The sequence below is a fragment of the Spermophilus citellus genome (assembly GCF_964194105.1).
Source record: "Spermophilus citellus genome assembly, chromosome: 10".
NCBI classification, from domain to species: Eukaryota; Metazoa; Chordata; class Mammalia; order Rodentia; family Sciuridae; genus Spermophilus; species Spermophilus citellus.
The window spans coordinates 137,140,834-137,157,730 of record NC_138197.1 but is presented as its reverse complement, the minus strand read 5'-3'; the positions used below and the strand labels follow the sequence as shown (position 1 = coordinate 137,157,730).

General features: G+C 51.0%; 1 protein-coding gene across 1 annotated transcript in view; it reads right to left on the bottom strand.

Annotated features, from left to right (window-relative positions):
* MOV10L1 (Mov10 like RNA helicase 1) overlaps positions 1 to 16,578 on the bottom strand; it is a gene marked incomplete at its 5' end in the record, with an annotated part of 71,825 nt that extends 55,247 nt beyond the window's left edge. The window contains 10 exons of the mRNA XM_081310872.1: positions 923 to 1,037; positions 3,775 to 3,969; positions 5,290 to 5,422; positions 5,833 to 6,053; positions 6,324 to 6,467; positions 9,115 to 9,302; positions 9,788 to 9,900; positions 10,738 to 10,900; positions 14,633 to 14,817; positions 16,215 to 16,578. Coding sequence (XP_081166998.1) covers positions 923 to 1,037; positions 3,775 to 3,969; positions 5,290 to 5,422; positions 5,833 to 6,053; positions 6,324 to 6,467; positions 9,115 to 9,302; positions 9,788 to 9,900; positions 10,738 to 10,900; positions 14,633 to 14,817; positions 16,215 to 16,578 — 1,821 coding nt within the window. The remainder of the gene's footprint in view (positions 1 to 922; positions 1,038 to 3,774; positions 3,970 to 5,289; positions 5,423 to 5,832; positions 6,054 to 6,323; positions 6,468 to 9,114; positions 9,303 to 9,787; positions 9,901 to 10,737; positions 10,901 to 14,632; positions 14,818 to 16,214) is intronic.
* Positions 16,579 to 16,897: the final 319 nt, after the last annotated feature.

The following is a 16,897-nucleotide window of genomic DNA, read 5'->3' as shown; positions in this document are numbered from 1 at the left end:
GGGCTGTTACTCAGCCCTTCCAGAACCTCAAACTAAAATAACTGCTGAGTAGAAGTTAGAATAAAGGGAAAGTCCATGCTGTGGGTAATATTCACAGAATTCTGGGAAAGGAGACCAACCTGCAAGGGGCGGGAAACGAGGGTCAGCCAAGGAGCAGACACATATTAGGCTCACCTCAGCTGCATGGCCACGCAGCCAACATACGCTAGCGGAAGCCAGCACCATTCCAACTGCCCGCCTCGTCAGTGTCACAGGCACAAAGCACTTCAGGCTCCAGAGGGCCCTGAGCCAGGCCTGCAGGAGCACTGGCCCACCCTCCACGCAGGTCTGTCTGTCCCTCCTGCATGGCTCTCACCCTAGCCTGCTGACGGCTCAAGGCCTGTCCTGCAGAACAAGCACTCCATGACCCGACACCAGCTTCCAGCCATCCAGCCTGTCCCTGGGTCGTGCCTTGCTCCACTTCACAGTCACCCACTTGCTTCTGGATGAATGACCTCAAATTCCTGACAGCAAGTGCCTCCCGGCACAGGACAATGCTCCCCCTGAGGCCAGGTGGACACTTCTGCCCCCAACTCTCCCGCCAGGCTGCTGACCTTAACAGGGGCTCACATGTCCATGAGGCTTTCCCACAGACCCCGACTTTCTCAGCCTCCCCTGACAGCCAGCTCCGTCGGCCCCTGGAGTGCTAGGTTTTGTCATGACTGGAAACCCTCCTGCTCGCACCTAAGAGGCTGGGCTTGGCAAAAGCCCTGCTCCCTGCCCCACATCCCCAGTGGCAGTCTCCAGAGACACACCAAGTTGCCCCTCCCATGTCACCCTTAAGCTCAGGCTGTCTGTGGTGAAACTGAAGGGTCCTCCTGCTTTTGTCGGGACACTGTGTGAGGGGCATGGGTGCATGCCCTGGAACCCCCTGATGTCCTACCTCTGCAAGCAGTGGCTGGAAGGTCAGGATGTCCACTTTGTGCTCCACGCATCTTCTCAGCCTGTCTGGTATCGGGTACTGTGGAAGAAAGCTTGGGAGCTGTCGTCGTGAGTTCCTTAAGACACAAATCCACAAGTTAAAGCAGCTCTTTGCTACCCAGCATTTCCATGTGTAGTTTTGGAGTATCCCCTATCCGAAATGCATGGGACCAGAGTATTTCAGACTTTGGAGATTTTGATTTTGGAATACCTGTGTGGACTCTACCAGCTGAGCATCCATCATGTGAAATGCTTCAAAATCTGAAGCTTTTGGAGCACATATCAGCACTGAAGCTTCATACTCCAGGATTTTGAATTTTCGAATGAAGAGTGTTCAACCTGATCAGACTTCACTTCCTGCTTCAGGAGGACCAGATACAGGAGCCACTGGCGGAGGCTGGCTGTGCTGAGCCTCTGCTCCTGGTCCTGGGTCCCAAGTTCCCCAGCTCTAGCTGGCCTCTCACCTCTGCAGGGCAGCAGGGCTGCTCCTCCCCCTGGAGCCAGACTGGCTTCCCAGGAGCCCACTGGACCAGGGAATTTGAAGACAGACGTTTTTTAGCCTTTTAATGAACTTGGTTTTCACTACGTGTTTTGTTTTTTTCTTTGGATACTAGGGATTGAATCTAGGGTGCTTTACCACTCAGCCACATTCCAAGCACCACCCCCCACCCTGTTTTTTTGTGACAGGGTCTAAGTTGCTGAGGGCCTCGCAAAATTGCTGGGATTACAGGCATGTCCCACTGAGCCCAACTGTTACTGTGTTTTTAATAAGGACGTGAGTATCAGAAACTATACCCACACATCACTGCAAAGAACACATGGGCAGCCTTAACTGTTTTTGTTTTTAGCTGTGACTCCCTGGGGAAAGCTGGTTTTACTCTCCAAGCCTCTGCTTTCTCCCAGAACAGGGTCATCTGAGTCACTCAAATTCTGAGAGCTGGGTGCAGTGGCCATGCCTATAATTCTAGCATGTGTGCTGTGGTGCTGAGACAGGAGGATCTCAAGTTCAAGGCCAGGCTGGGCAACCTGGCAATACCTGGCCTCAAAATAAAATTTTAAAAGGACCGGGGTATGACTCAGTGGTGCAGGACTTACCTAGCATGCATGAGACCCTGAGTCAAACAGTGATGCAGAAAAAGGGCCAGGGAGATGAGGAGACTGGAATTTTAGAGACCGTCCACCTAGGTCGAGTGCAGCTTTGGCTGGACAGCTGCAGGCCACCCCAGAGTCACTGACAGCATGGCAGGCCACTGCCCCCACCAAAAAACAGGGCGTCCTCCCCGTGAGTGAGCAGAGGGCAACACCAGAGCAGCACAGCTGGGAAGCTCGCCGGGAAAGCAGGGACGCTCAAGACCGAGTGCCAGGCACCGACTCCTCACAGATACAAAGTGAAGGAGACCAAAAGACCAGGACGTGGTAGACCACTGGCCACTCTGACCTCAGCGCACAACATACTGGGGACTTGGCAAGGAGGTGCTGGTAGAGAGGTCTAATAGCAGTGAGACTGAACACCCAGCGCCTGGTGTGGGCCCTGGGCAGGCACTCTGCAGCCAACCAGGGCCAGGCACGCTGGTCCACAGGCTGACCACCAGGAAACCAACGACCTTACTCTAGAGACACCTGAAGGGGCTATGCTATCACACCAAGGACACACACGCCCAGGGGCTGAGACTCTGGTGGCAGCTGGTGTGTGCAGCACTCTCTGTTATGGAGCCGCTGTGACTCCTGTGCCCCTGGGTGAGAACCAGGCGTCACCAGCTGCCATCATCCAGGACTCTGTGCTGCAGGCTATGGAGATAGCAGCTCCTTTCCTGGGTCCCCACCTAGAACGTGCCCTGAGACGAGCAGCACCATCAGCATTCACTGCCTGCTCTGTGTCCAAAGGCTGCACATCTGACATGCTCTATCTCATTTACTCCTCAAGCCCTCTGAGGCAGGGACTCCACTTATAAGTGAGACCAATGCTCAGAGAGCGATAAAAACTTGCCCAAAGTCACACGGCTTCTTGGTAGTAGTGCTGTGACTCAGACCACGTTCTGGACTTGACCAGTCATACAGCACCCTTCTCTGCTATCACACTTCCCTGTGGCCTTCATCGACAAAAGTCCCCTGACCCTTATCTCAAACTGTTACTGGGATAACATGTGACTTGAAATCTGGAATTTTCCAGTATTAGAAAAGCACTGTCTCTCTCCCAATGGGTTCTGGGCGGCACCTGTGCCAAACCCGCTGTGGTGCTAGTGCCAGATTAATGCCCCATCATGCAGGAGACAGCCACTAAAGCACACCATGTATCCCCAGCCAGCAGCTAACACAGAACATGCTGCTTTCCTTCCCTTCCTTCTGAAACGGTGGCACTCCTTCAAACAGCCTGAGCAACCCAGCAATCTCACCACCCAGTGTGAGCTGCATGGGACGCCTGAGCTACCATGGAGGACACTAGCCAGCATCATGTTAACCCAAGGCTGACGGTGCTGCTGGGCACATGTGTGGACACTGGATGCCAAGAGCTCGTCCTGCCCTCAGGAGATAGGTCAGTAGGAGCAGAGGGCAAGTCCAGTCTGTTCCGAGAGTCACGCTGGGACCTTCCAGGGTGAACAGGGCACTGTGACATGCAGGCACTTTGCCCTGTCCTCCACACTGCCATGGTGGTGCCAGTGGCAAAGACAAAATCTGACCTTAAGCATTCTGTGAAAATGCACCCTGCCCCAAATACAGGAAGAAAAAGCACTGCAGACCCAGCCTGCCAGGACGCACGCCTGTCCACAGCCAGAGCCGGTACTGATCAACAAGCTGCAGGATTCAGGGGCCCACCTCTTCTGTGTAGTCACCACGACAGTCGTCTTTGTGGAGGCCAATGCTTGGGAGCTTTTAGGCTTCTTCCAGGAGAAGGGCTCACGTATGGCAATCAGCGCCTCCTCGCCACTGACCACATTCACTTCCAGGTGCCGCCCGATGAGGAAGCTGGAGAAGCACAGCAGGAGCAGTTCCCTGCAGCGGCCCGAGTGCCTTGAGAAGCAAGGGAAACCGTCAATCAGCAGCCAGACGGGCCACAGCTCCCCTGGGGACACACAGGGAAAGTGACAGGGCTACAGAGGAGAGTCAGGCTGAGGCTTTAAGAACTTACACAGAAGTTTACTTCATAAAACAAACAATGCTTTTTCCCAAGACAAAATCAAGGGCTTCCTGTAGTTCTCTTTAACGTAATCAGAACACTGTTTTCAACACTGCCAAGATCACACGCATGTGTACAGGAACATGTGCTAGAGACAACCCGGGGCCTCCCGCCACTAGGCTAGCACTCTGCCACTGAGCCAGAATACTAGTCCTTTTTAATTTTTTTTTACATCCTGAGACAGGGTCTTGGTGAGTTGAACAGGCTGGCCTGCAATCAACCATCCTCCTACCTTGGCCTCCCAAGTACCGGGACTTACAGGCATGCACCACACCCAGCTCCAGGTGACATGCTAAGTGAGAAGAGTGTCACCTAACCACCAATAGCACTGCTTTCTACCTGTTCCCTTCTCCTTTCTGGCAGTGGCCAGCCTGGCACACTCTGTGCAGGTGTGCTCTGCTCTCACCTATGCCATGCTACCACAGCTAGGTGGACAGCATCTCACGTGATTCACTAAAGGACTACTGTTGCATGATTGTCACCCACAACTGGACACTGATGGCCCTGATGCAAGACAGTTATTCAGATGACTGGTGAGACAAAAGGAGGATGGGACTCGCACGCCCAGCTGAGAGACGGCCACTCACTGGCAAGCAGCCTCCACGGGGGACTTGAGGAGGAACAGGGACAGGTTTAGGGGCCCAGCTGGTCGCAACCACCCAGGGGAAAGAGGGGTGCATGGAGGCCAGATGTGCAAGCTGGGTCTGAGTGGGAAGGAAGCTCATCCCTATCTTTCTCTCCTCTGGCCCTCACTCCTGGCACCGTGTCTTAGCCAGATGCCTGGGGAGGGGGGGAGGCACAGGGATAAACCAAGGCCTCAGAGACCCAGGACACAGTGCAGGAGTCCTTAGAGGGCTACAATCAGGAGGGCTCACAAGTCGTGGAGGGAGCTCATGCCCAATGGATCATGAATGTTCTACTTTCTTTGTAAAGACCCTGGGTCATCTGCTGAGGACTAGGAAAGACATTGAGGCTGGGCACCCCTTGCCTCAGCTGGCTGCTTTCTGGACCTGTGCTTTTCCTTGCGACCTGGTTACATCACAGACAGCCATAGATGCTCTTAGGACACCCAACCGAGAAGCACCCCAGATGAGGTGTAGAGGGAATATGCACAGGGCCCCGAGGGAGCTCTCTGCAGCCCCCCAGTGGCCTACTTGGCTTCACACGTAATGGCAATGAAGGTTTTTCCCCCTGGAGGGATGAGCCCCCCGGGGTTGGTCTCTGTCAGCTGCTTCTTTGATGGGTTGTTTTCTTTTTCTCTACTTTCTTCTTCACAGGTACAGCCACCTGGAGGAGGAAGTTTAAATCCAAAGTTAGACCAAAAGGTAAGTCATTTCTAATATAACTGGAAATGAATGGCCAGACACAGAAACACTCAGATGCACACAAAGCCAATCTCGGGAGGAAGCAGCAGGCAGGAGGAAGGTGTGTGATCAGAGCCTCCAGACAGGAACTCAAGTCTGCAGCTTGACCTTGTAGCCCAACCCGCCCCAGCAGGACACAGGCTCTGTTGGAAGCTGAAGTTGGTACTGTCAGGCTATTTTGGTCCCCCTCGCTAGCCCTGAAACATTAAGAGCAGAAGGGTCCAGACTCAAGACTTTAGCATAAACCACTACCAAGTGCCGAGGCTAAGACCCCATTGGTTCGTGCTGTGACAGCTCGTGGACGGGCTCCTCCTTAGCAGCTGGACTGCCCACCTGGAGAGACTTCCGTGTTTTCCAGTGTCCCGTCACTGCGGGTTTTCTGGTAGCTGTTTAGCGCATTGACATCGTCATCTGAAAAATGCTCCTCCTTCTCTGGAACAGACTCCTCCAGGCAGGTGTGGCCTTTGTCCAGGGTCTGAACCCTGAACTGCCGCGCTCTGTCCCAGCCAGCCAGTTTGCAGCTGACTAGGTCTTGAGGAACATCTCCTTTATTCCTGAGGAAGGAAAGAGAACAGGCTGCAGATTTCCAGAGCTGAGGCGCAGTCACCACAAAGGAGAAATCAACCTGGCGAACAGCAACTGCAAATGCCTTTGTGGGTTTAAGTTAAAAGGACATTTTGGAGTCAAAAGTTTGAAAATATTCTCAGAGGGAAACAATAAATAGGGAAAGTCCAGCTGGTTCTACAGGCCTTCGAAAATCTATAGGCATGCAGCTGAAACTACTGCTGTGCTGTTGCTTTATTCAAACCCCCAGAGACACTTACTCTATGCAGATCACCATGGTCTTGCTTCCTCCTTCCTTCAGGGTTCCAAAGTCTGTCATCCTTGTGACTTCAATGTTGCCTTTGTTCTTCAACAGCAGGGCTCCCCAGGACTCCTCTGGGGCTTCACCAGCAGCAGCAGGGTCTCTGAAGCAAGGGCCAGTTGGAGGTGTGGGACGTCAGAAGGCCCCTGCTCTAGCTCCAGGGCAGACTGTGGATGAGCCTAGAGGTGCCCACCTAACTACAGGCAGAAACTCCCTAAGACCCAGAATTTCCAGGGATAGCAGGCTATCTCACAGAAGAAGTCTAGAAAAACAGGCAGCACAGATGTCATCAGGCCTGCTCCCCTTCTCTCCAGCTCCAGGGTCCAGGGCAGGGAGGGAGGGAGGAAGAGACACTTTCTGCTTTGACACACAGTGACAGGCAGCATGACAGTGTCCTCACAAGGGACTACACGTGTGACAGTAGTACTGTAACACTAAAAGGAAGCGGAAAGTCGCCTCCTCACACTTATGGTAGTTTTTCCACATCTGTGTTCAGAGGCAGACCTCACCACACCTGCTGAGCTCAGCATGGCAATGTGTGGCGACAGGCATCACCACCAGGGCTTTGAGCGTGCCCTCCCAACACCTCTGGTTAAGCAGCGCCAACTACAGCAAGTCTGGCTCTTTAGAAAATGAGAAGTTTTTACTTTGCCTCAAAACAGAGTGTCTTTTCCCTTTGCCATTCACTCTGCCCAGAAGGTCAACCCAGTCTTGAGCACTACCCTGGCCTGCAGCCCATAAGAAAACAGGCCTCTAGAATGAACCTCTCCATTTCTGGCCCTGCTCACAAACTCAGTGGTCCCTTCTTGGGTCTGTACTGTCCCTTCCTTTCTCTTCTCCCCCCTCTGTGCAAAGGCCTGGTGTGCACTGTCCACGTCTGCTATGGATGAGGCCAGAGGAAGTAAGAAGGGAGGCAAGCAGCCTCCAGGTTTCTGGCTCAACGCACATACAAGACAGGCTGTTTTCAGGGGGGTACTGGGACTGAGAGTTGAATAGAAGCTGCCTTGCTTATCTGTGCTGTCAATCAGACACAGGGAGATACCAGGAGTCTGCAATTACAGGGGGGCAGCCAAAGTTGGAAGCAAAGTCCAGTAGCTGCACATGAGGCCTGACCCCAGCAAGAAGGGGCAGTGTACGCGCGACTCCACAGCCTAGCAGCACCACACCCTGGACAGGAAACCCGAGTGAGGATGAGAAAACAGATGTGCTGTGGGGCAGAAATACACCTACCTCCATGCACTTGTGGCCTGAAGAAGACAGCAGGGTGGAGTGGTGGGGCATGTCCTTCAAGTGGTCATGCCAACCATAGGCCCACAGTAAGACCTGCTGGCCATGCTTCTCAAGGCCACGGAGGGGGCTTTACAGCAAGGCACAATGCAGAGGAAGCCTGTGGTCATCAAGACCCAGGGCTGGGGCTCCAGTCAGTGATCAGCTGGCCTTGCTTGGCAGACAGGGCCACATCTCTCTTCCCTGCCCCAGGAGGAAAGCAGGGTCCCCTGGGAAAGGAGACAGGCTCCACGTGGCCAGAGTCAGGTGAAGGTCTTGAGCAGAGTGAGGGCAGAGCACCACTGGTCAACTCATGCACCTCCCTCATGCACCTGTGGCCGTTGGGAGACACAGGGCTGGCCTGCCCAACCCAGAGACCAAGCTGGGCACCAGATGTGGGGCGGGAAAACAGACAAAACACTCCCCACACAGAGCTTGCACTCAACTGAGGAAATGGGGCGGTGATGAGAATAATGAAGGAGTGAGGAGCCTGCCCAGGGAAAAGGCAGGCAGGGCTTGGGCAGCCATGTGCAGGGCTCAGGAAGGCCACACCACGCTATGTGTGTTCACACAAGAAGGACACCACATGCGAGGATGCCCTGACAATCACCCCAAGAACCTACTACGTCCAACATGTGCTTTTAAATGCCAAAACATGAAAGAACAAAAGATACGAGACTCTACACCAGATGGCAATTATCACTATGATCTGATTATGCTGTCTCCTCTGAAACTCAGGTGAAATCTAATCCCCATTACAAGAACGTAAGAGTGGGACCCGGTGGCACCTTAGAGAGGTGATTAGGGCTCTGCCCTCATGAAAGGGTTAATTCACTCATGTGATTAATGCATTAATAGTCATCTGCAGGGGTCAGCAAATAAAGGCCATCTGGCCTCTTGCCATGAAGTGCCCTGCATGGCCTAGGGGCTTTGCCAGCAAGAAGCTCATCACCAGATGCAGCCCTTGACCCTGGACTAGAATCCTGAGCCAAAACAAACCTCTTTCTTTCATAACTTGCCCAGTCTGTGGTACTCTGTCATTAGCAACAGAATAGGGGCCTAGACAGTCATCACCTTAGGACGACGGGACTAAGAGACAAGAAGGACATCGGAAATCTACCTGCACTCCACCGGGAGGCTGAGCCCTCCACACTCAGCTCCTACAGCAAACGCGGGACTTGGAAGGCCTGCTCTCTGCCTTACCCAAGGACTTGGAAGGCCTGCTCTCTGCCTTACCAAAGGGCAGTGATGCGTTCTCAGATGGGGACATGTTCTGAGAAATGTGACTGTCCTGAGGCAAGTCTGTCCTTGTGTGAGCACCAGGGTGTACCTACATGAACTAGGAAGGCTGCAATGTCACTGAGCAGTGTATCTTAGGGGACCAGCACTGCATGGAAACGATCAGCCAAACCACTGTGGCACAGCATGTGACTGACTCTTCAAATCTGGCCTGTCCCCACCCAAACAGGAGTGCTGCTGCTTACCTCCTCCTCACAGGGGTCATACAGAGCGCTCGCCACACATAACACGACTGACTGCTCTCCACCACCACGGCGTTGACCACATCGTGCCTCCGAGGCGTGTACCCCTCCGGCAGCTTCAGGGAGTCCAGGCTGAAGAAGATGCTGTCCTCCAGCACCCCGTTCCTCCCACACAGGCTGGAGACACAGACCTGCGAGTGTGGTGCTGAGCTTGACAACACTGCTGGCAAGGGGCACAGCTCTCCAACTCTGCAGCAGACCCAGGAGGCCTGACCCAGGAGGACGTGCGGGGTCTGTGAGCTCGGGCTGAGAGGGCTACGGAGGTGGCCCACATACCTTCCCCACTTTTTGGTCACGGACCAGCCATGCCCCCATCTCGCCCTGGTGCAAACTCAATTCCTCCTCATTCCCACCTCACTCCCCAATCACACCAGCTCATGAGGAAGGGCAAGTCCCACAGCCCACCCACTCACCCCACAATTCTCTACCAGGCATGTTTTGCCCCTAGAACATGTTAAACACGCCCACATCTATGAGTACTCAGGGTTGTCTCTACTTCCCTGAGGAAACACAGGCCTGGCTGAGCTGCGCTCATCTGGGAGAACCTGGGGCATGGAAGTGAATCCTGAGGCAGGTGTGGCAGAAACACAGGGAGGAGCCACTTTTAACACACTACCTTGTCCATGCGCTTGTACCTCAGCGGCTTCACTGATATGGCCTCACTGCTCCATGTGCCTGGCCGGATCCAGTACTCAGCCTCCACCCAGTCTCCTTTGCACGGCTGGAAACCTGAAATGGCAAGAGAGAAATGGCGTCCAACTGTACAGTTCAGATTATCAATATCACAACTGTTCTAATATATCTGGATTTTTCTTTTGTTAGACAGCAGGGATGGGGGGGCGGTGATGGGGCACAGGCTTTAGAGCAACAGTCTGAGGACCTTGGGAATGTCAAAGATGAGAATAGGTCCCTGGAGCAACCATATTGGTTACCAGAGAGACACTTGAGACAGGGCAGACCCCACTGGGCTGGGCCGACACTTGGCTCCTGGGCTAAGGGCCCTTAGGCCTCCACTCACAGTTTGGGCTCAAAACTTTGAGCCAGAGGATTACATCAGGGCCGTTCTGCCACCCAGGAACATCTCTGAGCATGACCCTCCCTCAGCTTCCAGAGGAGTTGGTTTTGCCTCAATTGAGTTTTTTGGTTATCAGCAAAACCCTCTGCCTGGGCTTGTCTTTACTCCTCAAGGGTAAGCCTTCCCTTGTGTGTCTCTTGTCAATATCTACAGCATGAAACATTCCCCATCTCTCCATGAGACCTCTCTCCACAAGGCCACCTAGGCAGCGGCCTCCTGTTGGTATGGCTGAGGGGAATAGACAATCCCAGGCAGCATTTCCAAGGACTCAGGAGTTCCACACAGAGAGCAGATTTCAAAATCCCCAGCAGCTGCCTGTTGATTTCATTTTGGGGGGCTACGGTTAGCATTGAGACCCCTGCACAGGGCTGGCACTGGCAGAGGCATGACTGAACCCAACCATTCCAAGAATGCACGTTGCCATCTCAAATCCAAGCCAGTTAAATTGCAAAGCCCAATCTTAAATGTAAAGCAGAAGCCCATCCAGCTACCTTCACACACGCTCTCCAGAGAGAAGTACGTGGTCTGACTAATATAGCCAGAGCCTTCCATCAGGGAAGTCACGCAACCGATCAGCACCCGGGGACTGGAGTCAGACAGCCCTCTGCCGTAGCTTTTGCTGTCGTCCTCCCATTTATCAGAGACAGCTTCTACCTGTAAGACAGACAAATCACAAACCAACTTACAGCATTACAAAAGGAGGACAAAATAAGCAAACTGCAGGCCAACATCTGATCTTAGTCCATTCGGGCTGGGAAGTCCAAGATCAAGGCAGCAGTTTCAGCATCTGATGAGGACTTGTTTCCTGATTCACATCTGGTACCTTCATAACATGTCCTCATATGCGAGAAGGATGAGGAGCTCCCTGTAGTCTCCAAGGGCATGAATCCCATTTATGAAGCCCCTGCCTTCATGACAGTCACTCCCCAAAGGCCCCACCTGCTAATACTATTTATCACCATAGAGAAGTCTATCTAGCAATACCTCGTGAATGCAGATGAGAATCTTCATCAAAATAGCACAATGAGTGCACAGCATATTGAAAGGTTTATACACCATGACCAAGTGGGCTTATCCCAGAATGCAAGAGCAGCCCAACACCTGGAATCCAGCCAGTAGAAAAACATACCACATTGACCAGAAGACACCACATGATCTGTCATTTGACTGGGGCTGGGGCTCAGTGGTAGAGTGCTTGCCTAGCAAATGTGAGGCACCACATAAAAATACATAAATAAAATAAAGGTATTGTGTCCATCTAAAAAAAAAGGGCATCTGATTAAACTGTACATCTCTTCACCACACATTACACAAACCAGGAGTAAAAGGAAACTTCCTCAATGTGATAAAGGTCATAAATAAAAGTTCACCGCTAGCATCAACCCAGCGCTGAAAGATGAATAGTTCTCCCCTAAGATCAGGAAGGAGACAAGGAGGCCCACTCTCTCCTTCTATTCAATACAGCACTGCAAGTCCTCACCAAAGCAATTAGGCAAAAAAAGGAAATAAAAGACATCCAAACTAGAGAAGAAGTAGAATTATCTCTGTTCACACATGGCTTGATCTTACATGTAAAATACCTAAAGCTGCCCCAGGACAGCAGGTGAGGCCTTTGGGAGCTGACTGGATCACACACCTGTATTCATAAGAACTGCTACAACTGCATGTTTTTGTCCCTACCCTCCCAAAAATGTAGAGCTGATAAACTCAGCGAAGCAGCAGGATACAAAGTCCACACACAAAATTAGTTTTATTTTTATAAGACTCTATGAAGAATCTGAAGAGGAAATCGAGCATCAAAAGAAAGAGGATACTTAGGAAACAACAAGGAGATGTAAGATTTACCCTACCAACTGCAAACCACTGAGGGAGGGAATGAAGCCTCACAAGTGGAAAGACACTGCATTGTGGCTGGAAGACGCAGGTGTGAGAGGTGAGATGCAGCTGGGAGCATGGAAAGGCTCTGCTTCCCACATCACAGCATCCAGGCCAGGGCTGCCTCAAGCACCTTCTGTGGGGCATGGACTTCCTTTGATTGTGCCACCTGACTTGGCAGCTGCTACCTCAAATAGCACTTGACAAATACGGCTGATGAAACTGAAGAACCAATTTTAAATTGTACTTAGTTTTAATAAATTCAAGTAGCTACACACTGACCGATGTAATTCTGCAATCTGAATTATTTTTATATGTATCACTTAAAAATTATGATACGAAACATTAAGATAACATTATATAACCCATGCATTTCCAAGAAGTAGTTAAGCACTCAATAAGTTTGCCACCTTATAAGTTACATTAAAAATCAATAGCTTTCTGATAAAGAAAAAGATTAATTTGAAAATACTATGCAAAATTATACTGAATATTTGTGGCAGAGCACACCTGTAATCCCAGAGACTTGGGAGGCTGAGGCAGGAGGATCACAAGTTTGAGGCCAGTCTCAGCAACTTAGTGAGGCCCTAAGCAATTTAGCAAGACCCTGTCTCAAAAATAAAAAATAGAAAGGGCTGGGGATGAACTCAGTGGTTAAGTGTCCCTAGGTTAAATCCTTGGTACCAAATAAAAAAATAAAATCATACCAATAACGGTACAAATCTCAAAATTATTTGAAATAACTTAAAAAGTTTGCAGAACCTTAAAAAAACTATTAAATTTTGAAAAAAAACTACATAAATGAACAGACATAATTTATAGTTGAAGCTTATGTCAATTAAGCCTAAATGGAATCCATAAACTCAGCACAAAAACAATCAGAGCAGAAAATTAACAACAAAAAAATACATCTCGCCCAGAACATATGAAAGCCAAGCAAATTCCACCCACAAATAAAGGTAAGGAAAGGAAACCTGCCTACCATCAGTGATAGTGGCCATGCCACAGGGATCCAAAGGACACCCAGGGACCCATAACCACAAGAAAGTGGGATTCTGATACATGGAAAGAAACCTTTCAAGTCAGCAGGAAAAAAGTAGATGTCTCAGCAGGGTGATTGGTGAGCTGTGAGAAAAGGAACATCTGGCAGTCTACAGGACACAACAAATGACTCAAGATTAATATCAATAAACAAATAATTTTCAGAGGAAAATCTGAGTGAATATTTATGATAAGGAGTAGAATAACCCTCTCAAAGGATTCTTTTTTATTTTATTTTTTTGAGACAGGGTCTCATTAAGTTGCTTAGTGTCTTGCTAAGCTGCTGAGGCTGCTTTGAACTTGCAATCCTGCCTCAGCTTCCCAGCCACGGGGATCACAGGCAGGTGCCAACATGCCCGGCTTCTCAAAGGATGCTTAAGAGACCCAAATCCATCCAATAAATTAAGACACATTTAACTACATAAAATGAAACTGTAGGGCTGGGGATGTGGCTCAAGCGGTAGCACACTCGTCTGGCATGCGCAGGGCGCTGGGTTCGATCCTCAGCACCACATAAAAAATAAAATAAAATAAAGATGTTGTGTCCACCGAAAACTAAAAAATAAATATTAAAAAATTCTCTTTCTCTCTCTTTAAAAAAAAATAAATGAAACTGCAAAACAAAGTCAAAGATGATCTTAGAGAAAATATTTTTAACACTTTCACATAATAAATTTCCTTTAAAAGCTCTAATTTTCATTATTAGGTAAGCTTTAATAAGCAAAAAAGCTAAACCCAACAAAAAGTTGATAAAGGATATGAAGATATCTCAGTGAAAATTTTGAAAAATTAACATACTTTAAGGCTTACACACAAATAAAATCATGAGATCACTCTTCATTTACTAAACTGGCAAATATTTCCAAGTTCAGGAATAACAATATCCCTGCAAACACCAGTTAGTAGGCAGTCTCCATTCTGCAACTGAGACTATAAACTCATACAATATTATTGATGCCAAATTGATGATAATCTTATGAAATCTGCATACCATTTGACTTAGCAATTGTACCTCCAAGAATTTGTGCTACAAAAATACAATTTTATGTGAAAAAGTTGCTGAATAATAGAGTCCACTGAGTTTTGCTAATCTGCTAATAAAGGATTCAATCATTATCATTTAAAGAACAGTTTTTAAAAATGGCTAGAAGAACAAAGAACTGTTAACAGTATTCTAGCATACATTTATAAGCAAACTTTTCCTTTTTGAAATTTTTTTTAGTTATAGATGAACACAATACCTTTTTAATTATTTATTTTTATGTGGTGCTGAGGATCAAATCCATGCATCACACATGCCAGGCAAGTGCTCTACCTCTGAGCTACAGCTACATCCCCAAACTTTACCTTTTGAACTTTAAAACAAATGCTTCCCCTTCAGGTACACTGCACTCTCCCTTGGCCAGGCCATGTCTGAGAGGCTGACAAATGTGGAGCATGCAGACAGTTCCTGAATGAACCCAGACTCACCCTGATTGCTTTCAGTCCATTTGACACTTTGTTTTCTTCAACAACTGCAATGACTTCTTGTCCAACATTCAGAATCACTTTGCTAGTCACAGCCTCATTGGAGAAATAGATCAAGTCATCAATCATGCCATAATCACTGCAGTACCTTGTCACGACACCCTGCACAGTTTTCAACCTAGTGTCACCTGAAACAGGCAAGCAAAGAGGTTAGCAAGATCAGCTACGATTGTGCCCTACCAGAGAAAGACCATGAGCATCCACAGGGGACAGGAGCCTATGGGCGGGATTTGAGATGTAGAGACCCTGACACGGCATGGAGTGTTTGGAATGTAGGGTTTCTGGGGCAGAGGCTCAGGTTCCGGGGGACATAGGTGTTAGATGTGGTAGGGAGAACCCAAATTGTCTGGCTTTGCCTCCTGGCTCTTCTACTGCCATGTGTCACCCTGGGCTTCTCAGTTTCCATCTGTGAAATGGAGAGAACACTGGTCACTACCCATGAGTGCTGTTGGAGAGTCAAGTACCAACACACACACAACGTACTCCTGCTTGGCTTTCAGGAACTGTTACTATCATCTTCCCTTATTATTATTAAGAGCAACAGCGCGGGAGACTGGGAAAGAACCAATTGGCCCTCAGCCAGAGAGATCTCCTGAGAACTGTAATTGCAGTCCTTGCTGTGCCTTCCCTGTGACTTCTCACAGGAGAAAGCCTGGGGCCCAGGCCACATCAGAGCTGAGCAATGCACATTGCTGGAGTGCAAGCTGTTGCTGAAAGCCATTCTACAGATGAGACCAGCTGGATGAGTGACCTGCTCCAGGTCGCAGTTGGCTGTCGGCCTTAACACATCAGCATAGGGTAGCCTTTACTGTGCTGCCCCCAATTCACTCTATTTCTGATATTTCTGGCTTCTCTTGTGGAGAACGCCATCGTTTTAGAGGTTAGAGAAAGCCAAAGGGAAGCACTACCCTGAACTCAATTCCTGTAGAGGAGGAGGAACAGGGAGAAACAGCTGTACCCTTGGGGGAAAGCTGCACCAGGGAGAGGCAGTCTGCCAGCATTAGCGGCACAAGAAAGGAGAGAATCCGAGAGGAGGAGCGATTTCATCACATTTAGAAAGGACGCATTTAGAAAGAGGGTCGGGTGCCGTTTTTTGGAATGAGGAAGCTCACAACTGCCAGTGACGCCAGGGAAAGAGATAAGGCAGAGGCGTGCAGAGACGGAGGTGCCCTTGGAGGCGCAACGTCCCGGCGGGAGATGGACCGCCAGATGGTTCTTCCCAGAAAGACTGGGAAGGAGCCGTGTCCAAACCAGGAACTGTGCAAAGCCAAAAGGGCCGCCCTGCGTTCCGCTGGGAGAGGAGGAACTGATGGCCCAGCTGAAGGCGCGGCTGCGGCTGGACGGGGCTGGAGGACAGGCGAGGCCCTGGTCCGCGCAACGCAGAACGTGCTGCGGCCCCAACACGCGAGGGCAGGCGGCTCCGTGGGGTCACGGTCACAGGTCACAGGTCAGGCCGGTCGCAGCCCGCAGCCCTGGGCCTCCCAGCGGAGGCTCTCTGAGGGGCGCCCGCCCACCCCACGCGCACCTTCCGCGAGCTCCGGCTCCCGCTGCCCGGGCTCCTCCTCGGGGACGTCCTCCCTCCTCCAGAAAAAGGCCACCAGTTTGGCCGCGAGGCGCAGCATGGCTCCGCTCTTCCCGCCGAGTTGACTTCGCTGGCCACCTGAGGCACGGCACGCGGCCACCTCCCTCGGCCAATGGGGGCGCCGCCCGCGGAGCTCAGCCAATGGGATTACTGCGTTTGCAATAGCCTCTCTCTGCTCCTGGCCAATGGGGGCGCCGCGCTTGCGCCTGCGCCTGCGTTGACTCCGGGCCGCTCCTCGTGCCTGCGACAGTTGGCGGTTGACGTAGGTCAGCATTCTGGGAGACCCTGCGCTCTGCAGTGACGTCATGCCTGAGTAGTGCGTGCAGCAGCCTGAGGCGAGTCGGGTCGGGGCGGGCCGGTAGGCCTCCCGCGCCGGGCAGGGGTGGGCCGGGGTGGGGCCGGGGCGGGCCAGGGCTCTCTCTTGCCTCCGCCCCGCGGTGTCCTGGCCTTGGCCTCTTCTTGGCCCGCCCTCTCCCCTTCCTCCTGTGGAGGCTGTAGGGCTGGCGGGACTCAAGCCTGCGGGTTGGCAGCCAGCGCTGGTGACGCCATCGGCCTGCGGTCTCCTCGTGGGACGGCCTTAAATGACAAATCCATCTGTAGGTTGTCCCGGTTTGCCGATTCTGCCC